This window comes from Chaetodon trifascialis, chromosome 1, assembly GCF_039877785.1.
Source record: "Chaetodon trifascialis isolate fChaTrf1 chromosome 1, fChaTrf1.hap1, whole genome shotgun sequence".
Taxonomy (NCBI): domain Eukaryota; kingdom Metazoa; phylum Chordata; class Actinopteri; order Chaetodontiformes; family Chaetodontidae; genus Chaetodon; species Chaetodon trifascialis.
Window position 1 is genome coordinate 2,338,353 of NC_092056.1, and position 25,243 is coordinate 2,363,595.

A 25,243-nucleotide genomic window follows, 5' to 3' on the forward strand; every position below is an offset into this window, starting at 1 on the left:
AAACAGTGACTAATGGCCTGTTTATGCCTGAAACAATGGGCGCATCCAGAGCTCCACTAGCTTCGGTTCATTTTAACTTCTTTACTGTGCTATAACGTATCTCAAATAGTGACAGTTTGTACATAGTGATCATCATAGTGAACAAACGTGCATGTCTTATGAAACTGTGACTGAATCAGATTTAAGACGTTACCAACCAGTGAGCAGCTTCTTTCACCTGAAGCGCAGCTTGATCCTCTTTTACTGTGTTCCTGCCACTTGACCAAGGTTTTCACAGGTCAGTCTGCCCCTAAAGGAGCCTCTGATGGCTTTGTAGCCTTACAGGTAACACACACACACACACACACACACACACACACACACACACACACACACACACACACACAGATGTATTTCCAGAGGACACTACATTGTCTTAATTTCCCGGAGACTTGCCCAAAACATAATCATAAACACTACTTACTATACTGTTACATAATAATCTTGGTACATAGAGCATCTTGTTAGGTGACACACTCGGGTACATAAAACATCTTGTTACATTGAATGAACCTCGTGTTCTTAATTACGCTTGCATTGTTTGGAGGATGTGACTCTTAACCTTAAGTCATAAAATATCAGCTGCCTGAGGACAACCAGTCCTGATAACAAGGACTCCTCTCATTCGTATTTATGATGTCTGTCACATCAATTCCACGCCTGAAAACAGCACACACACTCACATTGTTTTATCATTGTCATATCATGTTCAGAACAAGATATGCTGTGCCTAGGACCTGGAAACTGGCCAATTATATTCTGTAACTTATAGCTGATTATTGTACGGGGTTGGTCAAACCCAACACCATAAAAGTGAACTTTTGTCTGACAACTATGCTCATTCTGGCTGAGGTCCTGCGGGAACTCTGACACTCTGAGACCAGCGCTGCATTGCTTTAAATGTGACCTTGAATAAATACTTTGACTGTGAACCGAAGACTTCTCCGGACAGTTCTTGGGCTTCCAATAAAGAACCGAGCTTCAAGCTAACAATACCCTAACCCTTACCCTAAACGTGTGTGTGTGTTTGTGTGAATGTGTGGTCTTGTGTCATTCATGTTGACACGAGTCTCATTATATAAAAATTTTAGGATTTACACTGAAGGACTTGCGTTTTGTCCCCACGTGTGACAAAGAGATTTATGTCCCCACAACGTGACTTATACACGCGGACACACATGCACACGTTTGGTTTTCATCACTTTTGGGGGACATCACATAGAGTTAGTCATTTCCTGGAGCGTTACCATAACTATAACCACCACACGTCTAACCCTAACCCCAGTCTTCACCCTAAAATTCTATGGTTCACATTATGGGGACCTACATTTTGTCCCCACAAGGAAGGGGGTCCCCACAATGTGCCAAACAGATTAATGTCCCCACAACATGAGTGATACATGGCCACACACACACACACACACACACACACACACACACACACACACACACACACACGCACACATAAATCAAAGATAACCCTCTCATACAGCAGACATATTTAGAGAAGGTGGGAGCTCGTTGTTTCGTCTGGGAGGGAAACGTTTTCGAGTTGGTCTGAAAAATTCATAAGACGCTGATTGAGGGGACAAGGCTAATTACTGAGGGACAGTGCATATTTGTGTGTGTGTGTGTGTGTGTGTGTGGAGAGAGAGGAAAGTGGTGATCCTTCCCAGCCTGAAAGAGGAGTGATGAAACCTGACCACCTAATTAAGATTAATGTCCCACAGTGGCGGCAGAGAGAGGGAAGATGAAGAAAAATAAAGGCAAAAGAGAGACAGCTGAAAACACAAATAGAAAAAGTCAAAAATAATGTCAGACTGGTGGCACAGGGCGGGGAAAGACCAACAGGGCCGAGCAGAGGCAGATAAGAGGTGAGTGGAGGCAGTTAAAGACAGATAGCTGCTTCGCCTCAACGCCAAACCCTTTGACATGTAAAATTTCAGCTTCTTATGTTTCTCCTCAACACTCCGACAGACACACATATTTCCTGCTGTCGGCTGGGAGCTCAGAGCTGACAAAACCCACTGAAGTTCACTCTCATATGGTTTTATTAATATGGTTTTAAAAAAGAAACCATCACTTATTAATGTATCCTGCTTTATGACTCAGTCTGTGTTTTAGAAGTCAGCTCTGTTAAGTCCTTTATATGAAATCAAGCACAGTAGATCTACTGCTACACACATTTATTCTCCAATTGAACAGTATAGGTTACAGTTTTCGGAAGAAACACAAAAATCTTTATCAAGCTCATTTTGCTGAATGTTTATCAAATTTATTTATAGATTTTTTTGCAGCAGCTCATCACAGAAGTAACCCGGAAGCTATTTGTTTGCGTATGCGCCAGGCGAGCCATTCTTATTGGACTGAACAGGCGCCATCTTTGGTCCAGGATCCAGCGTATAACAAAGCTCCTCAGACTGTCCCAGCAGCCACTCTGTCATTCACATGTCATCCATGTGACTGACCTGCATCCCATAATCCTGAGCTGTGATGTCACAGGGTCGGCCACAGGTCAGACCACGTGACTTACCCTCGCTCTCAGCGCTGATGCAGGTCAGGCAGGAGGACGGTGCATCACTTGTCTGTGTCATATGGAAAGGTTAATTAGCATCAGGCCAGATTTTGATGTCACGTGACATTTAGAGACCCTGGTTTGTTTGCACCGCTGCAGCGATACCTGCAAATATACAGCATGTGATCGTCTGTTTGTGTGCAGTGCATTGAGCTCTCAGGGCCACCGTAGTATGGAAAAGATTTGCTCCAACACAACCAACTTCAAAATACTACTTAGACATTAAAATGTCAGCAGTAATGATCCAGGAATAAAATATGTGAGAACAGTGGGTCTTATAGAATTCAGAGAATTCAATATTCCTTTATTCGTCCCGCGAGGGGAAATTCCAATTTCACAGCAGTACCAATAATGTGGATAGAATAGTACAATGAGTGCATGCAAGTTAAACACGACAAGTAGAAAAGGGTGGGATAAAAAAAGTCATCCTAAAAAAATTGTAAATAGTATTTGCAGACTGTTATGAGTGGTGCATAAGGAGTATTTTTACTTTTGATGTATAGATTATTCTTCTGTACTTCAGTATTTTTTATTTTACTTGGTGGTACTGCGTTCTTTACTTAAGGATCTGATTATTTGTTCCACCACTGCTCTTCAGCACAGACCTCAGACTCTCATGTGAGGTTGAGTCTTCCTCTCTAAGAGCTTATGAATTAATAAGTAAAGTTTAGATTTTTTTCTTTATGTCATTTTAAAATTAGATGTCCACCTCGTCTCTGAAAAGCAGCAGTTACACCAGTAATTTGAATAAAAAACACTGTAAACTAACATTTCTGTGTCTTTCTCTGCTTTGGGCAGAACAAGAATTCTTAAGTAGGTCTCTAATGAGATTAGCCTCTCTGCTAAAACCCACCAACCCCGTTACAGTTACATCACCAGCACTGCTCAAATTATTATATAAAAATGGGTCAGTTAAAAGTCCAAAGGTTTGTATTACAGACACTAAATACAGACCACAACAAGACTGCAGGTTTACAGACACACTCGCAGCTCTGCGAGGCTGAAACACTGATCAGAAACTAAACTGTCGTGGATAAAAAATAGAGACAACTTTGCATTACATGTTCAGAAGTATTTTTTAAAGGCGGACCTGAATTCTACGTGTTGCTGTAATCCTCATAGTCCAACTAGTCGCTTCAAATTAATCGTCATTTTCAAATACTCCTTATTATTCTAAGAAAATGTGCAAATCGCCTGTTTGAATCTAATAAGAGTCTGAACTGGCAGCGGGAAAGCAAATAATAATAATGGGACTGAAAGGGTGAAGTGCTTTATACCCTCCAGCTCTTCAAAGGTCTATTTTTGTTCATTACGTTGTGTTTTGTTTTTGATACATTTTAATATTTGGATATTAATTTAAAAACTGTTTGATAGTGTTTAAACTTTACAGCCTTGTTTCAGCCTGCTTCCTGTTTATTTTGTGTGTTTTTTACTGGATCTGGCAGGATAAATAAAGTTGAATTGAAGCGCTGACTGTCGTTGATATGAAGGCTCCTCCTGCTGGTCAGATGGGAAAACAGCAGAGTGTGTGTATGTGTGTATATGTGTGTGTGTGTGTGTGTGTGAGAGAGAGAGAGAGAGAGAGAGAGAGAGAGAGAGAGAGGAGCATCTCTGTATGGAAGCATAATGTATGAGCTTCATCATGACACTGTGAGCTTGTTGTTCCCACACAGAGGGTGGGACAGCGGTGTGTGTGTGTGTGCCTGTGTGCCTGTGTGTGTGTGTGTGTGTGTGTTTGTGTGTCTGTGTGTGTGTGCAGTGTATTGCAGCCTGCCGTGAAGCCTTTAACGTTCTGTCACGGTCAGTGTCTGAGGGTTCAGACAGGATGGAGACGAAAACATGTTGGGGACTATTTTCAGCGGCGGATGAATCCACATTTGGTTCTCTAGTGAATATTTGCAGCACATGATGGTGTGTGTGGGATTGAGTCAAAATAAAGTACAGTGTGTGTGTGTGTGTGTGTGTGTGTGTGTGTGTGTGTGTGTGTGTGTGTGTGTGTGTGTGAGTTACAAATACAAAAATAATTTAATTTAGATTTTGGTATCGTGTCATGACCTAAATTAAGCTTTTCTGCCCTGAGAACATCATCATTTTGGTCAAATTTGAACATTAGTAACAAGCCGTGGCAGAGGAAGGACACGATGAAGAAATGCTCTGCAGTCCAAAACGTAATGAAGTAAAATACAGAAATATTTTCAGCAAATTGTACTAGAAGTATCAAAAGTAAAAGTACTTGTTCATGTTCTTTCATCTGTAAAAATGTCGTGGGTTAAAAAATTCAAATGACATGTGCTGCAGTAGAAGTAGACAGAAGCATAAAATGGAAGTTAAGTACAATTAGCTCAAATTTTTACTTAAATGCTAATTAAAAAAAAACGCGTTCAAGTGGTGTTGGAAAAATGAGTTCCTGACTGGAAAAATGAGGCCAGCTGAGGAGCACGTTCAACATTTACTGACAAATGTCTTAATTTACTGTGACAAAGGTTATTTTCACATTACATTATTATTTTATTTGTTTCTTGTTTTAGCTGCATTCAGTTTCAGTTTGTTCCATTTCACATGTCCAGTTTCCTCCTCAATGCCTCCTTAAGAGGCTTTAAGGTTGTTCATAACCTCTTAATCCGTCTGACTGACAGGATCATGAAAACATGAAAACACTTCAGTTATTTGAAGTTTTCACTGAGTGAAATATGCAAACCCAAGACTTCACATATGTTTACTGTACTTATTTGTGTCCTCTATGTGCAGTATGTATTTTATACACACACACACACACACACACACACACACACACACACACACACACATATATAAATGGTAATCTTAGAAATATTCCAGCTGTCAACATTCCTCTGCTGGATTCCTCCCAGAATGCATCAGGGCCACCGATGCAGAATGACCCGTCCAGCTAAAGCAGATGCAAGTATTTTAGTAGGAGGCTGCGAGTCCTCTGCTGGCAGGCGCTTAATGCAATATGTGCCCGTAAGATGAAGTCACAAACATTGCAACTGTAGTCGACTCCCACTCGCCGGGCAGCACAGACGGGGCATTATGTGGACGAGTACCAGCTGGTACCACGGGCTCCTCATCCTCCGCCGGGACTTCCTTTGTTGGTGCCTCTGAAATCAGGACATGGATCTGAAATCGAAGAGCAAACCTGTGAACGTTGTCCTCGGATGCATCGTGGCCGCCAGCTTTTGTACAGTTTGTCCGGCTGAAAGACGTGAGTAGAGCTCTGAGGGCTCGTCTGTGGCTGCTGATGAGGATGAGGATGAGGATGAGGATGAGGATGAGGATGAGGCTGCAGACAGGCAGCTGATATTTCCTGGTCTTAATCTAAAGCAGTGGCTCATGAAAAGAAGAGGGAATTTTTCCTCTTCTGATTTCTATTTTGAGAGATTTTTAGGGGTCTGCAGAGAAACCAGATTTTAAAAGGAAAAATGCAGAAATGAGACAAAAGTCAGAAAAAAATGAACATAACTACGTGAAATCATCAGGTAACCCCTCAGATTTTGGGGCCTGCTGGTTGAGAACCGTTGCTTTGAAGGAGAAAATACAGAACGACTGTCTCTGTGTCAAAGGCTTAATTCATGTTTACTGCAGACGACCACAGTTTGTTTTCATTACAGCGTGAAAAAACACTCACAGATGAAAACATTTTGACTCGATATTGACCTTTAACATTTGATTAAGAACCTGATTTAGGTCTGATGTTTGTGTGATATAAAGTGTTCATGAGCTTTACAGGTGCTGGTCGCTTCAGGCAGAGCCAGGCTAGCTGTTTCCCCTGTTTCCAGTCTTTATGCTAAGCTAAGCTCACAGGCTGATTGTTTGAGCTTTGTATGTACCGTACAGACATGACGGTGTTTTCATCTAACGCTGCACCAGAAAGTGTTTCTTAAAATGCTGAACTAATTTTGTCAGAATCTGGTTTTAAAATCTTAATTTTTCCAGTTTATGTTTGGTTCATAATTTCTTTAATTAAACCACCACAATCTAATTGGCTGCTGTGTGTGTACAGTCAGAGAGGCCTCTGAAGACTTACAGTAATCCAGGCATACAAGTACTGCAGCTAGTACAGCTTTTAGGTTTGATGTTTTAATGCTGGTACAGTACATGTGCTGAAACATCACCAGGAAGTATCCAGGTCCTGTAAAATCCTACACTGTCAACATATTTGATTACAAGTTGAAATCCTGCATTGAAAATGTTACTGAAGTCAAAGTACGAGTATTATCAGGTATTGAAAGTAAAAGTATTCAGTGCAGTAAAGTGTCGCCTGTGACTGTCGTCCTCTTGTTTCTCCATCGATCGATTGATCGTTTGGTTTGGAAACATTGTGAAAATGGTGAGAAATGTGGTCACAGTGAGCCCAAAGTGACGCTTTCACATGTTTGTTTAGTCCAAAACTCAACGTTATTATAATAATATGCAGTACAACACACAACATTGATAGTTTTCTATTATTGGCAATAGTATTTTAATGGCACTTAGTATTTTTGTAATCTGTACATAATGTACTTATACATAGTTGATTTTCTATTCGATGTCCTGTACACTTTTTATCTCGATCCTTCTGTGCCACTGTTTTTTTGCTTTATTAGTAGTTGCTGGCGACTTCATTTCTCAGCTGTGGGATCAATAAAGTTTTATCTTCTTATTACAAATACACTCAAATTAGTCAAATCATTCAAAGGACAAGCATCTGAAAAATTCAAACATCGAATGATTTTACAGGAAAAATGACTTTTAATGATAATGACAACAATTATCTGTCAATCAACCAGTCGACTGATCAACTAATCTCTTCAGTTTGTGTATTTTTTATGCTTTGTGTGCAAAAATCTGAATTTGTCAAGTAATTACTGACTAAAGGTCTCAATTGTAATAAAGAGTACCTCAGATTTATACTGAAGTACAGTACTTGTAGATGTACTTGAATGTCCTTGTTATTATTGTTACCTTTATTTAACCAGGAAGTCCCACTGAGATTCAAAATCTCTTTTACAAGAGAGACCTGGCCAAGGTAGCAGCCAGTCACAACATATTAAAATGTAACAAATCCGACATATTAAACAAACAAACATACAATATTCCACCATAAAACAACACTATTAAAACATAGCAGAGTGGACCTCTCAAGAAGAACAACCACGCGTCTCCCTCACCACGTTCTTTATGATGCCCTTAAATGTATTCATTGATATGAGTGTTTCTAATCCAAGGTCCTTCTGCAGATTATTCCAAGCCCATGGGGCAGAGTAGGAAAAGGCAGTTTTCCCCAAATCAGTTAAAACCCGGCGTACATTGAAAAGTGACCACTTAGAGGAGCGTAGCTGGTAATTAAAGCTCATGAACACCTGATAATCATCACATCTGCAGTTTTTTCCTCAAACAGCTCGAATGTTTCAGGCCTGATGTTGACGTCTCTCTAAACTCTGATTGGCCCGCTGCCTCTCACCTGTCTCAGTGTGCACGGTTCCTCCGGGCCCCGTGACGGTCCCAGAAAACAACACGGCTGACGTCCAGCTGGTGAAGATCAGCTCCGGCAGCGATGTGACGCTGAAGGTCTCCGTGAACCCTGAAGATCTGTTCTACCTGAAGGGAAACGCCCTGATGGTCAAGAAAGGCCTCGACTACGAGGTGACTGCATCCCGACTGATGCTGGATCAATGATGATGTTATTTAGTGAAATTTCAAACATGTGACTGTTTGTCTTTTCTGTACGGTGATTTCTCGATACGCATCAGTAAAAATACACACCAATACTCAACATAATCACATAACAACACTAAGAAAATAACTGGCCAATTTATCTGTAATCCACTTTAATCCCATGCAATGTGAGTAACGTCCAAACAGGACAAATGGGGATTATAATTCTGTTTTAAAGGTATTGTTTGGACACAATGTCTCAGGATTACAAAGTGTTTCAACAGTGTGTCCTTCAGATTAAAAGGTCTGTTGCACAATAAAAAAAATGGCCGACAGCAGCAGCTGTGAGATAATCCTTCTGAATCTGAATTTGAAATCATTTGAACTAATCTGATTGGACAGATTCTGTCAGTGAGGGGAGCCAATCAGGGCCCAGTCCAGCTGTAACTCTGTGAAATGTGACTTCCTTCAACACTGACTTACGGTGTGTCATCAGCTGTTGAATGAGCTGAATGTCTGTGTGTCTGTTAGTCGCTGTCCAGTGCAGCTCTGACGGTGTGGGTGCAGTGCAGCAGAGCTGGCTCCAGATCAGTGAGTGAAACACAACCTCTGCTTCACCAAACACGTCCGAAAACATGTTTCTGAACACGAACTGATCCGGCTGCTGCTCCGCTCTCTTCAAGGTCAACGAGTCTGTCGAGGTTTTGGTGGAAAACGTGAACGATAACCCGCCGAACTTCGCACAAAACCACTTCGTGCTCGAGGTGAATGAGGTGAGTGGACGCAGCCGCGTGTGTCGGAAAGTAACTGAGTACTTTTACTCAAGTACACTTTTCAGGTACCTGTTATGTGACTGTATACTTCCACCTTTTACTCTTTTACGTCTAACTGATTATCAGAGTCATTGAACTCCTCAGCTGTAACATCAAAGTGTTGAACACGTGAATACATCAAAGATTAGAATCAAATCTATTATTACTGATGTACTTTACTTACTTTTGGTACTTTTAATACTTTCCTACTTTTACCTGAATCAAAGTGTTAATGCAGGACATGCAGTATTTGTACACTGTGGTACCTTCATGCTGACGGTGTGTCTTGTCTCCTGCAGCTGACTCCGGTCAACTCCAGCGTTGGACTGATCGCAGCCTCTGATGTGGACTCAGAGCCGCTGTTCTATCGCTTAGAGTCTGCGACGGTAAGAACGATGGAGTATAAGTACTGCATGTTCATGTGTTAATCTACAGAAGACGATGCTCGTTAATGCTCAGTGTAAAGAGCTCAGGTGAGGACAGATGGGTTCCTCACCTGAGGGCCAGGACCCCTCATGAGGTCTCCAGAGACGTCTTAGAGGGTCACAAGATGAGAGAACAAACATTTTCTGTTACTGTGTTTCTGTGACGTGCTGCCGATGAAGTTCAGGAGTCGAAAGCTCCCTCAAAGACAAACGAGTGAATTTAGAATATTTTATCTCTTGCCGTCTATTTTATTACATTTAATTTTCTGTATTTTATCTAAAATGTGCAGTTGAAATATCTTAATCTTTTATTTTGATGTGAATCATTTTGCAGCTTGTTTTAAAAGGTGTAGAAATATAGTTTATCATATTTAACGTTACTTCATGTTAGAAATCTGTTGCTTTTCTCTCTATGTGTTGAACCAGGATAAATATTTCCGCCTGGAAAACATCAACAGCCCAAAGATTCTGGTGAAAAGCATCCTGGACTACGATGTGGTGCAGAAGATCTCTCTGGTTTTACATGTGCAGGTGATCATTGATCCAAAACCTCCTTTAAATCTCTACATCTGATCTTAAACCTCCCAAAGTTGTTTGACATATTTTCTGTATTTTATTTTACATTTCAATTATTTTAGTGATCAAAGTTAAACATTATTGTATTTATTTGAATTACCTTAATTTGTCTATCAGATGGTTTAAATGTCTTTTTTCTGGGTGTCATTGTCCGTGAATGAGTTTCACCCCTCAATGAACGAGTGAATGAATGAAACGTGTCTGCCGCTCCAGGACACGTTCAACGGCTCGGCCTCCAACGAGCCCTTCTTCACGTCGGTGGCCTCCATCACGGTGCTCGTGAAGGACGTGGATAACCGGCCGCCGTGGTTTCAGCCGTGTGTGAGGACAAATTTAGGAATCTCCAAACTGTGCGTGAGCGGCGGCTACAGAGGCAAAGTCAATCTCACCGAGAAGGAGGTGAGCGAGTGAACGTGAATGTGTGTTAATCCACCTCACTGCGTCGCTCTCAACAATCCAGACCGAATCGCCAACGTTCACTGTGTACCTGTGAGACACCAATACCACAGGCTGAAAGTACACACCCCAAGTACTGTCATTAAGTACAAATCTGAGGTACTTGTACTTGACTTGAGTCTTTTCATTCCACTTTCTCTGCTGGTCATCTGACAGCTGTAGTTACTTCTCAGATTAAGATTTTTAATCTAATAATAAAGCAATGATTTGAGTGTATTTGTCATAACGTCGAGCTTTGGACTAAACAAACATGGTGAAGGTGTCTCTTTGGACTCATGACCACATTTCTCACTATTATCACAATGTTTCCAAACCAAACGATCAATCGATTGACGATAATCAGTAGATTGATCCAGAATGAAAGGAATCATTAGTTTGAGTCCTTTATTAAACAGTTGAAGATGAGCTCCACCTCAACCAACTCCAACAGGAACATCCTGCTTTGACGTGAATGCAGGAGACACAGTAATCTAAAGAGACCAGAGGCAAGAGGACAGCAGTCACAGGGGACACTTTACTGCGCTCAGTACTTTTACTTTGGATGCTTGAAGCACATTTTACCCGATTGTACTCACATGCTTCAGTAACATTTCCAATGCAGGACCTTTACTTACAACAGAGTACTTGTGCAGTGTGGTATTAGTACTTTGAATACTTCCTCCACCACTGATGATACAGACGTGGTCTGCAGAATCAGTTCATGATGATCTGAATCCACAGGAGGGGCCGTTGGTGCTGGAACCTGGTCCAGTGTTCGCCAAGGACGGAGACAAGAACAGGAGCGAGCAGATCAGCTACAGAATACTCCGAGGTTTGAACCCACCTACGTTACTTCAACTAGCAGTATCTTTAGTTGTAGTTGTACCAGAGGGATGAAAATCTAAGATCGACTCATGAACGCAAACAAAATGTCTGCAGCGCTTCATGTTTTTGGGTCTTTTGCTTCCTTCAAGCTTCGATACTCTTGTTCTTGAAGGACCTGAAAGCGACTGATGGACACGTTTTGTCTGTTTCACACCACAGATTTCTGGGTTTTGTTCCATCAATGGTTTTCTTCCAAACTTTCACCCGAGCTGTTGTTATTTATTGTGGATATTTGATGATGTGTAAACGCATTATTTCATTATTACACTGTTTCTCTACGTTGTAGAAAATACTGAAGAATTCAAGTTTTCAAGCTCAAAAACATTAAAATGTATTGTTATTATCAGCGGAAGGAAAGTCCAAAGAAAACTGTCATTTTTGTTTTTGTTGTCGTTTTCTTTCATCAGGAAATGAAGGAAACATTTTCCAGATCGACGAGGAAACAGGAAACATCACCATGACCAAAGCTGCTGACATCATCGGCCCGATAGCTCTCACTGTTCTGGTAAAACAGCCCGTTTCTGTTTGTCTGTGGACGCTCTGAATGGAAGAACGTCTTTATTAGAAAACAGGGACATCGGCTGTAACTCTGCTCTAAATCTTCTCATCCTCACCTGGTCGTCAGGCGTCACAGGTGACCAACAGGGATCAGTTTGCGGTGACGCAGGTGATCATCGAGGTGATGAAGAAGAGCAGGAACCCTCCTCGCTTCGAGAGGGAGCGATACGAAGGATTTATCTACAGCAACTCTGTCCCCGAGAGCATGATCCTCCGAGACCGGAGCACCAACCGGCCCTTCAGGGTCCGAGCTCGGGACGAGGACTTCGCCACCGTCAGTCCTCTTTATGTCCAACTAATCACTAATAATTACTAAAATTCAGTCTTCACGCTTTTATTTTCAAGTCTGTTCTCACTATCAATCTGCTACTCCAAATAGTTAAAGGCCAGTTAGAGACCAGCTGGTGAAGCATTTAGCTGCTTAGAGGCAGATTTTTCCCACGGGAACTGGAGGAGGCCAAAAACAGAGCTAAAAGAGGGTGAATATTGGACTCATCAGGTGGACGCACACGATGCTGCTCTGGAATTGGTGGATGTCTCATAAGCAGCTGTTTGCTGACAAGTCCACCATCGTTATGTGTCATCTATGTTATGGCGGCAGCAACTCCTGACTGGTCAAAACAGTTATTGCAGGATTAAATCTGCATTTAAAGGCACTAAAACGACTGTGTAATCGTAAGCAAAATGGAAAAAAAAGTCTTTTAATGTGGGTTTGTGTTGCGGTTTGCTAACCCAGAAGCTAACAAATGAATAATCCGATGGCACATCAGTGCTGCACCTCTGTGGGTTTCTTCTTGTGTCTGTCTGCCCTCTAGTGGTCAGAACTCATTAAACGCAGCTTTAAATTAAATACATGACCTGAAATGCTTCAGCTATTTTCTTTTGAGCGTTTTTATTTGTCTTTCTGTGTCAGGGCGTGAATCCAGATGTGAAATATGAGGTTCAGTACAGCAGCTACGTCAACGTGACCTCGGACGGTTTTGTGATCCTGAAGAGGGTTGTGAAGACCGAGTCCTTCGCGCTGCAGGTGATGCGCTAACTTTTTAAAACCAGGCACCATAAAACGCCTTTGTGCAGTTTATTTAAAGTGTGTTTTTGTTTTCTGAATGCAGCTCAGAGCCGTGGACACAACGACAGGAGAGTTTGGAACAGCTGCGCTCTCTGTTCAGGTCATTCCAGGTGAGACCGCTTACTCTCTGTGATTATAACTGCTTAATCAAAGTGAAATATCAGAAATAATAGCAGGAAATAGCCTCTGACAGCTGTGTGTATTCACTGTTTTTATGCTGTTTGGTCAGAATACAAATTCTAGACATCCAAATGGTCGCAGAATCTCCTTCCTCCCTCTAACTGATGGACGAGCTCTGCCTGTAACGTTTAACATCCTGTTTAAATACGTGGAAACACGAATGATGATGTTCTGTCAGCCTCAGCATAAACATTCTGCAGGTGTAATCTCAAATCACTCACCTGTCTCCACCTGCAGCCGTGGCCATCCCGTCTCCCTCAAACGTGGGTTACCGTCCGGGCGACATGGCGCTCCTGGGCCTGGTCATGGCAGCTCTGCTGGTCCTCTGCCTCATTGTGATTGGCTTCCTGATTTCCCGCCTGTGGAAGGGAAACGGCAGCATGGACAAAATCTGTGAGGTCCGTCAGTGTTTCACTGCATCTTGAGGGAAACATTTTGCTTTGGGTTTTTTGGTATTTTAGGTTCTTTTTCTACATATTTTTGCTTTATTGTTGAGAGTTGGATGCGCAGATTGATGCCGCTGTGGTATGACTACCTTAAGTCTGGAGCTCAAGGCAGGAGGCAATTAGCGTAGCTTAGCATAAGGACTGTAAACAGAGGGAAACAGCTAGCGTGGCTCTGTCCAAAGTGGACAAAAACAACATAATTAGTACATTTTAAAAATCTTACTTAGTTTGCCCACAATCAGAAATGTGAAAACGGCTCTCTGTGTTTGTGTTTGTGTTTGTGCTTTAACTTTCTCTTGATGAATGTTTTTATCCCTTCAGTCATTATTTCTCCCCCTAAATCCACAAATTTCTTTTTTATGTTTCAGTTTTTGTACAGGTGAACAAACGAGCTCAAACATGTGAATTACTGAGCTTCACAGGTGTTGGTAGACATTGAACTTTGGACAGAACCAGAGCAGCTGTTTCCCCCTGCTTCCACTGTTTATGCTAAGCTAAGCTAATCGCCTCCTGGCACCAGCTCCATACTTAATGCACAGACATGAGTGGTATCAATTTTCTCATTTTAAGCAGCAGGAAAGCAAGTCAATGGATAGAATGAGATGTAATCACACATTACTGCATTAAAGTAGGTGGTATGGAGTCATAGAAGTGAAAGAAGCTCCTCACATTCAACATTTTTAACCGCCTTTGTGTGAAATAAAATGATTGTTTTCCATATAAACTAATAATGTTTTTGGCCGCGGTCAAACAGTGGTGAAGCCTTTCTTCTGTCTGTGTTGCAGACACGTCCATCCTGTGATGGTTTAGATGTGAGCGTCAGAATCAGCTGCTTAATGCTGCATGTGCAGAGCTCCTCCTGTGTGGCTTCGATGAATATTTATCAGCTGAAATCCACAGAAGGGCTCTGTGTTAAAACAGAGCAAATGAACCTAGCTCACTCTCGGGAGCCGGGGTGGCATCTGTAACATTGAACAATGCCTCAATATCCTCCACGCTTCATTAACTGCTGTATTAATGAGGGGCCTCTCTCCTGCCTGCAGTGCCTGGGCCCCTGCCTGAAGTCCGAGCGTCCCCGGTCCGGCCACAGGGACTCCCTGCAATACACCAACGACGGCTTCCAGAACGAGGGCGACCCGAGCCGCGGGGGTGCCAGGCGCTGGAACAACGCCGTCCCCAGACGGAGCACCTTCCCCCAGGCACGAGGCCGGGTCATCCCCCTGGAGAGACGGAGCCGCCACTGCTCCTCCTGCGGCGTCTACACCAACCACATCCCCAAGGGGAGCCCCTCAGCGAGGCCGTCCAGGAGGGGCAGAGGAGACGGGGACGAGTACAGCGCGAGGTCCATCCTGACCAGGCAAAGGAGGAAGGAGGGCCAGAAGACGGTGTGGTTCAAGGAGAGCGAGGACTCCTCTGACATCGAGGTGGAGATTATCCCAGACACTGTGGGCCGGGTGGAGGAGGAGACTGAGGAGGAGCTGGAGGGGGAGGTGGAGATGGAGGGGGTTGTCAGAGACCCAGCAGCCCCAGTGAGAGAGCCTGATGGCGGGGAGGAGAGCCAGAACACAGAGCCCAGTGAGAAGCAGGACCATGAAAATACCAGCTCAGAAACAAAGAAGGGCAGCCAGGAGCAGGAGGGCTGATGGCAGAGGTCAGAGGTCAAACTCCATGATATGAAACTCAGCTGTTTGTTTTCTCAGCACTTTTTGGAGACAGCAGCCTGAAGCGGAGGTCTGAACGGTCCACACGTCTGGACACCTGCAAGAGCTGCAGAGTCAAGGATCCACGAAGTGTTAATGTTCTGCTGTGAGTGAGCATCTTAGAAAACAGTGACTGAGGAAGTAACTTCAAAACACACGTTTGTCTCCGCTGACGGCCAAGTAAACATGTTGTCTGTAACTTGGCGACTGCAGCTTCGGTTTAGTTTGGTAGTTTTGGTTGTCATGTTCATCGGTAACAGTCTTTAACACGCTGCAGGGAAACTGGAGACATAGAACTGCTCCGCTCAGCATCCCCTCAGGTGTGAAACAACAAACAAAACTACTGAAGTAAGATCGAAGTCGAAACGAAGCCGCCTTCATTTCTTGATCCCACTGTCTAATAAGGCATCGTTCATAAATGGTTTAGGGGTAACTTCTCATCATCATCACATATTCTCAATTAACTGACTAATTGTTTGGTCTATAAAACATCAGAAAACGTATTTATATCACATTTACTACACTGATAGATCAGGAAACGCAGCTCATTCTCTGTCAAAAAGCTCAAACCACCAAAAGGTTTCATGTAATCTCTTAATTTTTTATAAAGTCATCATTGCAGCTCTAGTTCTAACTCACAGCTTCATTAGTTTGTTAGTAATTAATTTAGGAATAATATAATGGAAACTTGACTTCTGCTGTTTAAGATCATCTGTAATTATGAATGTCAATAATTAATTGGATACATTTTCAGTCTAAATGTTAATAAGCTGTTATTAATGAGTATTGTTCAGATGCTCTGCAGCTCTTTTACTGTTACCTGATGAACTATAAGGTAAAAAGACAAATTGTTCTTATTAACTTATGAATTATCTACAGCACATTAGGAAATGATTAATTAACCGTCAGTAAACCCGTTATAAAGGATGCCTTCTCATCAGGATTTGTCAGGATTTCAGTCGCTTGATCGTTAAGGACAAACATTCCCTTCTTTTTATTTTGTTTATAGTTTCTTCACTGGATTTTAAGGAAATGTAGTTTACAGTTTATCAATTTTCAGTATCAATTTACCATGAGACTTTTGAGATTTGACCCATATCCCCCCGTCCTGCTCCTCATTCACGGTCAGGGGTCAGGGGTCAGGGGTCAGGGGTCGCCCATGGGCCCAGAAGCCGATGGTTCGTCAGTGTGGTGCTGTGATGGTTTCAGTCTCGTCCCTCTCTGCACGCTCTCTGTCCGAGCTTTACTAAACTGAACCACACGTCTCTGGATTTCACAGTGAAAAACGTCCGTGAAGACAAACGTCATCTACTGAATACTAAACAGCTGAGAGGATGTTTTTACGTGGACTGTGTTTTATTGAGCATGTAAGTTAAATAACTACCTTCGTGGATAAATCTGTCGTTAATGTGTAGCTGACTTTTTGTACATCGTAGTGATCGTGTCGAGTGCTGGAGGGAATAATAAAGTTTGAAGGATCTGAAGGGATCGCCTCACTGGTTCATGTCTCACACAGGCCTCCTGTGGGAAACTGATATTCAAAGGAACAGTTCCACCTTTTGGGAAATATGGATTTATAGCTCACGTTAGAAAAACTTCAACCACAATCATGTTTACACGTTAGTTTCCAGGAGCTGGCAGGTAGAGTCGGTCTTAATGCTAAGCTAAGCTAAGCGGCTGCTGGCCATAGTTTTGGATTCAGTGTGCAGATGTAACGCTGGTATCAAGGAACAAAGTGCACATTTCCCAAATGATCAAACTGCTCGTTTAAAGGGGAGCCCTTCAAAGACTTGTAGAGAGCTTTTTGTGGCTGCAGATGCCTCAAGTGATGTCACTCGAGTCTGTGTCTGAAGACAAGTTTGGAAAAGAGAAAAATATGGAGCCGTGGAGTCAGAAAAACTGATCTGAGCAGACCTCTGCAGCAGCTCCAGGTGAAAGTGCTACTAGCATAACACACCTGAACCTCTAATGAAATGTCTCTTTTAGCTGTTGCATTGTGGGTAATGTAGTCACCAGTTTTCACAAGGCAGAACAAGAGGGACATAAAGGCTCCGCTGCATTGATTTTGATCCTTTTTGTTTAAAACTGAGTCTAAGATGTTGTAAGAGTGCTGAGTCAGTGAAGTACTTCAAGTCCAAGAAGAAATGCCAACCAGGTGACTGGTTAGCCTTCAGCCAAGATTTAGCCATTATTAAAACTGCGAAACACAGATTCTTTTAAAAACTTTTTATTCAGGCCAATCACATTAAGATACTCTCAAAGTCAGTAGAAGAGGAACAACTTCCTCCTAAAACGCAAATTAAGTGTTTAAAACAAATCCCTGATTTAAAAAAAAAAAAAAAAAAAAATCACGAATATGTTAAAAAGGGCAACACCGATACAACCAGCTGATCCCTGATCACACACACCCTCACACAGCCCATCTGCTCACAGACACAAATCGTACGAATCCCTCAGATCAGTGCATTCAGGCTCTACACAACATCTATTGCTAAATACTGTTTGATTGCAAAGCAACAGAAAACGTGTGCTGCACATTTCTCCCCCAAAACTTGGATTTTTAGCTTTGCGATTGATGTGTAGTTGCTGTAACGCAGGATGTGTTTATTTGGACTTGGCAAAGCCCACCCTGTTGTTGTCTCGATCGAAGACGGTGTAGTACTGGCCGATGAATACGTCTCCCAGAATCCACAGGGGCCCGGCGGGGGGAGGGATGTCCAGACCCATGAAGCCGCTCAGACACATTGTCTTTCCAGCCTGGCTTACCTGGACGACGGGAGGAGAGAGACACCGGTCAGAAACAGGGCTGCAGCAGAGCAACGTTTGACAATAAATGTGAGGAAACAAGTGGATCAGTGTGTCATCGCCGCTCAGACGACACGCCAGCCTCCTCCTGCCTTCACCGACACAAACAGAGCTGCACTTGTTCCGTTTGTTATGACGCAACGTGCAGCCACAGTGTTGTATTGTTGGTGCAGGAGCTGCCTCGCTGTCGCCCCCTGCTGGATGACAACGTGTCCCGCAGGCCGTCATACCTTGAGGATGTACTGCTCTCCGGTCAGAGCGTAGGACTGTCCGCCCAGGTTGAAGGTGATGACGGGCAGCGATGGGATCTTATCACAGTTCACCATGTACTGAAACAAGCAGCAGACACCGTTCTGTGGTTAGCTGCACACCGGAAAGGTCGTTGTTTACTGTTAGTTTATACTTTTGCACCTATGAACTCATTGTTCACTCTTTTGTCTGCGTACCTGGACAATAAAGCTGCTTCTGAACACACTCAACAAAATTACTTCACTGGGCTGCAACTAACAATCAGATGGTTATTTTCTAGACTCATTGATTAATTCTTTGGTCTATAAAATGTCAGAAAACAGGAAAAAGAGGAAGTTACTCAAACTTTTGATCTTTTCATGACATCTGCTGTCATGACGGAAAACTCTGAATATTGTCAGACTTCCTTCCTTTAAAGGAAACCAGATCATGTCGTGAGTGTTTTATCTTTACAGCTCAAAGTTTGGGTCGGTTTGACTCACCTCCCCCTGAATGAGCGGAGTCGCTCCGATGGCCTTCTGCAGGGAGCGGACCTCCGCCGAGGGGCCGGTGATCAGAGACGTCCCCGTGTCCACGATGGCCTCGCAGCCGCTCTTACACAGACTCAGCTGGGTGCCCACGGTCATCCTGTGACGTACACGCGCACACATACACACACACATCAGTATTCAAAGTGCAATCACAGCATGTCCGACAAACAGCCAAAAATCTAAATATATTCAATCTATAATTATATAAAAACAAAGACAAGCAGAAAAAGCCAATAAATGTTTGATTTAAACAACATTTTTGTCACATGACCAGTCGACACATCGTCACTCGCAGCCATTTTTAACTGATTTCTAGTGAGTCATCAGCAGCTGCTGAAGCATCAGGCCCTCTGTGTTTGGAGCATACAGTGCAGCGCTCACCCGCTCATGTGGATCTGCCAGTACGCCTGACGGGTGATGTTGACGTAGTTGAAGTCTCCGCTGTAGTATTTGGGGTCGGTTCCTCCCAGCAGCAGCTCGCCGCCGGGCTCGGTGTCCGGGTTCCTGAAACATTTCTGTAGTTAAAGCACCGATGAAGCAGCAAACAACTCGATGAACGTTAGCCCATCGTCTGGATCTGCGCTGATCTCAGCGGCCCTGCAGGCACTGACACCTGCTTGGATGGAGGTTTCTCAAAATGACAGCAGCAACGTTTGAGGAACGTCTCCCTGAATGACCAAAATCAGCTCAGGCCAGAGAGTAACGCAGCTTTTAAACTCAGCATTTATCCTTTTCACTGCTGTGACGAACTGGAGCGGCTGTCACAGGTCTGCTGGCGGAGCTGGTGACCAATTGGTCAAGCAGCTGTTTCATCTCAGCAGCGACGGCTACAACAAACGCAAGAGAGAAACCTCCATTTCACTTCTGCGTCGTCTTCATGGCTCTGTCGCTCCAGACCCCCGTTAGTGTTTGAGGAGAGGAGGTGGTTAAACTTTCACCTCAGTCTTTCCTGCACTGTTGATTACAGAAGGATAAAGGACCACAACGCAGGCAGCAGAGCAGAGGAACCGTGAGGTGGTTTGATGCTCTGGATGCTGTTCTGGGCCCCAGCAGAGACCCAGAACCCAGAACCAGCTCCATACAGGCCTCAGTCGCCCATCTAACTGCGCATGAAATGACCCTCTGTCACCTTTTTAATGACATGAATCACACAAGCAAAGCGGAAACACAAAGAGGAACCTCATCAGATGAGTTTCAGTTAAGGGAAGTTCCAGCTCGGTGGTTCCTGCAGTGGAAGCAGGTTTACGTGAACCACGTTACCTCAGACAGGAAACCCGGCTGTAACACAGTCTAACACAACACAACCTGTGTGCTTCCCCACCTGTTCAGGTAGAAGGAGAAGACGTTCTTCTCCACCTTCTTCTGCCTCATGATGTTGTCGAACACTGGAGCCACCCCGTCCACAGAGATGCGGGGGTAGGCCATGCCGAGGATGCCGTCAAACTTGGCCGCGATGAAGGCCACGCCGGGCTGCTTGATGGCTTCTCCAAAGAGCTGATTTTCCACCGAAAGGTCTCCGATCTAGAAAAGACCAGACAGAGTTAGAGGATTTCACTGAAGCCACAGCTCGCTGCGATGCTAACATGCGAGCTAAGTTTACCGAGCACGTGTCCTGGCTGAGGTATCCCGACAGGCTGCCGGTTCCGTACTGGATGGCGAACGCAGTGCCGTTCTTCACGTACGTGCTGGACTTGGCAGAGTTATATTTGTGGTGCAAAACTGTGAAAAAGAGGAAAACAGCGGAGAGACGTTTTATTTAAAGCTTCGGCGTTTCACCTGGACCACTGAGATTACCTCACATGCCGAGCTGTGCGTCACTTACGGCACGCGATGTCTAAGAAGGAGCAGTGAACGGAGGGCACCCACAGGTTGGAGGAGCCCGTGTCGAACACCACCGTGAAGGTCTGAGGGGGGGTACCCAGGCCAATCTCTCCATAATACTGCGCCTGGTGACAGAAAGGCGGCGGAAGAACAACAACCATCAGCATCCCGAAAGCTTGAGGAGATTTTCCGTCTTTCCAGGATCTTTAAAAACACACCAGTAAACAGCTGATCCCATGTTTTCAGGAGATTACAATAATCCCTGGAAGCAGCAAAGCAACTAAAGCTAATGATGCAAACAACAACAACAACAACAACCAGGATCAGGCTGTTCTCAGCGCTGAGGACGACTCGCAGCTGTTGGTGTCAGCGAAGGTTATCGGGTCGCAGGTCAGATAGTTACTGAGTCACGACGATAAATCACTCGTCATCGCTTCAGAGTTACAGCGACACATGATCGGCTGTGTGAAAGTAAGTCATGTGACTGGAAGCACTCAGACCGGCTCAGAGTCCCGCCGAGTCATCCAGACCTCAAACAGCTTCCTGTTTCTGAGCTGCTCGACTTCTTCATTCATCCTCTGATTTCTGTTGGTTCAGATAGCAGAAACAACTGATTTTTCTTTCTGGCTGTTTGGGCAGTTTTGGTTGTATTTGTGCAGATTTTGAAGCACCTGTCTTTGAGATTTCTGCCTCCAAACCATCATCATCATCATCATCATCATCATCATCATCATCATCATCTGTGGTGCTCAGATTCGACTGATTCTCTGCCGTCAAACTGTCCAGACTGTCTTAGCTGCATCACAGAAGATCGTTTCATAGCATGAAAGCAATTAATTTTAACCAACAATTCACTGAGTTCAGCAACACAACATAAAACTTAAAGAGGTTTCATAGTTTACACGACGCATGTGTTACATCAGTTTTATGAGCGAGTTAAAGGTGATTTAAGGTGAAGTTAGTGAGCTAATGTTTTTAATATAAAGTGAAGAGACTGGAGTTCATTAAATCTAATTATTGATCGCCGAAGCAAAGCTCAGTTAACATGTACGAGTTTTATCCACGCGACATGTTGAACCTTCACACGTCTGACAAACCCGAGGAGCTGGCTGACCTCATTGTTGATGGGAAAAGGCCAGTGGTTGATATGTTCAATAAAACTGCAAGCAAACAAACAAACTTTGTGTCAGCTGACGAGGATCAAGAGGTTTAAAGATCAGGTGGCAGCGCTGAGTCAGCAGTCATGTGGTTCCTCTTCTGCCACTCACACAGTCCCATCAGTCAAAGCTGGTATCAGCCCTCAGCAGAATGACTCAGCCGGGCCGAAACAGGACCTGCTGCTCATTTTCCACTCAGCTGGGAGGACTTACAGACGGAGGCAGAGGTGGACACAACAGCAGCTTTGTTCTGTGCCCCCCCCAGCTTGGCTTTTTAGCTGGTGAGCAGCACATTAGGGAAAGTGAGGACGTGAGAGTCCACAGGTCAGTGGTTTGGACGGCGATACTTACATCAAGGTAGTTCTTCAGGGTTTCTGGGGTGGGCTCCTTTGAGGAGGGGAAGCCAAAGTTGTACTTCAGGGAGTGCGTGTTGGACAGAAGCTCCTCGGCTCTTCTGCCCGAGTCCGTCAGCTCACGCCTGATGGAACGGAATTTCTTTAAGGGAATTCTGAGCGGGAAGAAACGGGAAAGAGGCGATTTAAGGAGACGATTCACAGCCTGGTTCCAGATCTGAATCACCACCAACACCTGAGTCTTCTTGTAGTGTTTGAATCTTATAATGAAGCACAAACGCAGCAGAGACGAACACATCTGCTGTCCTTGCAGATAAGGTCTGACCCACATTTCAGCCGTATCTGCACAGCGGTATCATGCAAGGTGATGTAAAATACTCTGAGTGCAATGCCTGTGAAAAAAACCTCCAATCTATATCAGCGAGAGAAGGCTGAATAACAGAAACTGCTCTGTTTTAATACAGTTCAGCAGCACCACAAACACCTTCCTGAAACAAACAAACTGAACATCACAGCCTTCACAAAGGGAGGATTTACTCCAGCACCATTGTGCTGTTTCAGCTATGTGTCCCAAATAAAGTGGAGCACAGCCAACATGTATAAGTGAGTCCATGAAGAGTAAACCAACTGTTTCTGGGCATCATCACAGTTTCCCCTGAAGAAACGAAACAAAAAACCTTCTTTTAAAAGCACGTCCATTAACACTGGAGTCATATTGCTGATACAATAAACTTCAGTGCCTGCAAAGGTTCGCTGTCTGTGAATGGACACTAACGGGCTTCAACAAGAATAAAACATGTGACCGAAACAGCTCTGAATACCAGATCACCCCGCCGACACAAGGCTACCTGAGGCCTTTGAAAAGTAGGGTGCAAGATGCCTTTCAGGGAATAATTTTCCATGCAGAGTCCTGCAGCACATCAGTGCTTTACCCTCAACATGTTAAGTAGTGATGGCAGAAGAGTTGACTCGAGGACAAGAAGTCACTTTATTTACAGAAGCAAAAACAAACGCCGCTTATCTTAAAGCGGCTCACATGTACAGTATGTTTGTTATCCGAGAGGCATCTGAAGTGCATGACTGTGACGCCGACGAAGGACGGGAGGCCGAAAACATTTTGTCTTCTGATGGGTAATAATGACAAGTTCACTGCGAGCTAGTGGAGAGATGACAACACCAGAAAAAACTTTGTTTAGATGCCGGGCGGCGACCGGCTGAGGAGTAATGAACCGAGGACAGTGGATTACAGCTGCTCACGGTCATTTTCTAACTCTTCCACAGGACACAGTGCTTGTTTTTCACTTGCTATGTCACTAAATAAATGATTTAAATGGGAACTTCCTGTGCCAGAGAACATGGTTCAGGAGTGACAGACTGTGTGAGGACAGCGGTTACCTGTGCGCCACAGTTACAGGTGTGAACAGGCCTCACCCTTTACTATTTTATTCATTTTATACTGTCTGGACTCGGCAGACGATCACACACCCTGCAGAGAGCCCAAAGGCTGTACAGCAGCCAAGCTGGCCATTTGGTGGAAACCAGACTCCAGTGGTGGAAAGTAACTAAGTACACTTACTCAAGTACATTTTACAATACTTTAACAGTGTACTTTGTTACATTTCAGGGGGAAATATTTTACTCCACTACATGCATTTAAACAGATATAGTTACTAGTGCCGGATAAAGATTTTACCTACAGAACATATGAATCAGTTTAATGTGTTTTTTTTAATTATTACTACAACAACAGGCAATAATAATAATAAAACAGCCCAACAGTGTATGAAGCAGATACTTAGCTCCACATACTGCTTACATATTTAATACAGATCATTAATAATGACCCAGTAACAAATATAACACTGAGAGACTACTTTGATAATACTTTTCTTTGAACGCAGCACTTTATTTTATGATTAAACCTTTAATTAACCACGTGAGTCTCACTGATAAAACCTCTTTTCCGTGAAGCCCTGGCAAGCTTTAAAAACGAAAAAGAACATTATTATATAGTATTTATTTACAATGGAGTATTTTAATGATGTGGTTTTTCTACTTTTACTTAAATAAATGATTTGTACACTTCTATCATCTCTGCTTGGTTCCTGAGTTTCCCTCGGCGGATTAATAAAGTAGTTCCTCCTGTTTTCCCGTCATAACTCAAGTCTCAGCAGCTCGGTTGACCTCTTTCAAAGCCTTTAATGACAGCGAAGTTTGACATGAACCAGCAGTACGAGGGAAAGTCCTCTATTATCAGCCGACGGAGGCGTGTCGGGCCACAGCAGCCATAACCTGAATCACAAGACCAACCGAGCTCTCCAGCGCAGACTAATACAAGGACGCTGGCTAGCAGCTAGCTAACGTTAGCTCCCCGCTTATCTGCACGAGCTCAAGTAGCCGTTAGCCGCCGCAACACTGCAGATATTTAGTATTTTAAATGCGCCACCAGGCCCCTCTGTCGTAAAGTGTTAGGTAACAGTTAACATTGTGTAAGTTTCCAGCTAGCGTTCATGTCAGTCCGCATTATTCGTGCTCATGTTGCTCAAAAACACTCGACATTTGCGCATGAATGCTTTTTCTTACCGAATAAGCGCCTCGGCCGTCAGCGCTAACGCCGCCAAAACGAACAGGTGGAAGATCCTCATTGTTCCAGCCGGAGAGTTACAGAAACATGGACCCAACAATGACTGAGCACTTCGACTTGTTGTCGTTCAACCACCGACTTTTATCAGCTGACTGCAGGAGCGGAGTCACAGTCACGTGAGTCCCAATCCGGTCAGGAATTGCGACACTTCCGGTGCTTGTTGAACTGTAACCATGGATGCGGCTGTGAGCAGCTTCCAGTGCTGGAGGCAGTAATCAGTATTCCTGCACGGAAAATCTTATTTACGTTAAAGTATTCGAGTATTAGTAGTAAAATATACTTTGAAGTATCAGAAGTATTAAAGGTAAAAGTAGTCAGAGTGCAATAAA

At 43.7% G+C, this 25,243-nt stretch overlaps 2 protein-coding genes across 2 annotated transcripts; one reads left to right on the forward strand and one right to left on the reverse strand.

The window, feature by feature from the left end:
- Positions 1–5,506: 5,506 nt before the first annotated feature.
- On the forward strand, positions 5,507–16,837 carry cdhr5a (cadherin-related family member 5a). Its single transcript, XM_070961300.1, has 14 exons — positions 5,507–5,837; positions 8,085–8,257; positions 8,801–8,860; positions 8,953–9,042; positions 9,381–9,467; positions 9,933–10,037; positions 10,296–10,481; positions 11,259–11,349; positions 11,810–11,907; positions 12,028–12,234; positions 12,874–12,987; positions 13,073–13,139; positions 13,447–13,607; positions 14,699–16,837. The coding sequence occupies exons 1-14, from the start codon at positions 5,747–5,749 to the stop codon at positions 15,296–15,298; spliced, it is 2,130 nt and encodes a 709-aa protein (XP_070817401.1). The 5' UTR covers positions 5,507–5,746; the 3' UTR covers positions 15,299–16,837.
- A 729-nt stretch (positions 16,838–17,566) lies between these two features.
- ctsd (cathepsin D) lies at positions 17,567–25,009 on the reverse strand. The gene is made up of 9 exons (XM_070961312.1): positions 24,854–25,009; positions 22,269–22,425; positions 20,762–20,885; positions 20,540–20,658; positions 20,261–20,460; positions 19,321–19,443; positions 18,892–19,036; positions 18,391–18,489; positions 17,567–18,121 (listed from the first exon to the last, which is right to left on the reverse strand). Exons 1-9 carry the CDS (start codon positions 24,913–24,915, stop codon positions 17,960–17,962), a joined length of 1,191 nt encoding a protein of 396 aa, XP_070817413.1. The 5' UTR covers positions 24,916–25,009; the 3' UTR covers positions 17,567–17,959.
- Between the last annotated feature and the right edge of the window lie 234 nt (positions 25,010–25,243).

Bases quoted from the DNA above. Each gene is read 5' to 3' on its own strand.
- ctsd (XM_070961312.1), bottom strand. From the start codon at position 24,915: ATGAGGATCTTCCACCTGTTCGTTTTGGCGGCGTTAGCGCTGACGGCC. The intron at 22,426-24,853 runs GTAAGAAAAAGC...CTTCCCGCTCAG, and splicing joins ACGGCCGAGGCGCTTATTCG to AATTCCCTTAAAGAAATTCC. The intron at 20,461-20,539 runs GTAAACTTAGCT...GGTCTTTTCTAG, and splicing joins TCAGCCAGGACACGTGCTCG to ATCGGAGACCTTTCGGTGGA.
- cdhr5a (XM_070961300.1), top strand. From the start codon at position 5,747: ATGGATCTGAAATCGAAGAGCAAACCTGTGAACGTTGTCCTCGGATGC. The intron at 10,038-10,295 runs GTGATCATTGAT...CTGCCGCTCCAG, and splicing joins CTCTGGTTTTACATGTGCAG to GACACGTTCAACGGCTCGGC. The intron at 10,482-11,258 runs GTGAGCGAGTGA...CTGAATCCACAG, and splicing joins TCAATCTCACCGAGAAGGAG to GAGGGGCCGTTGGTGCTGGA.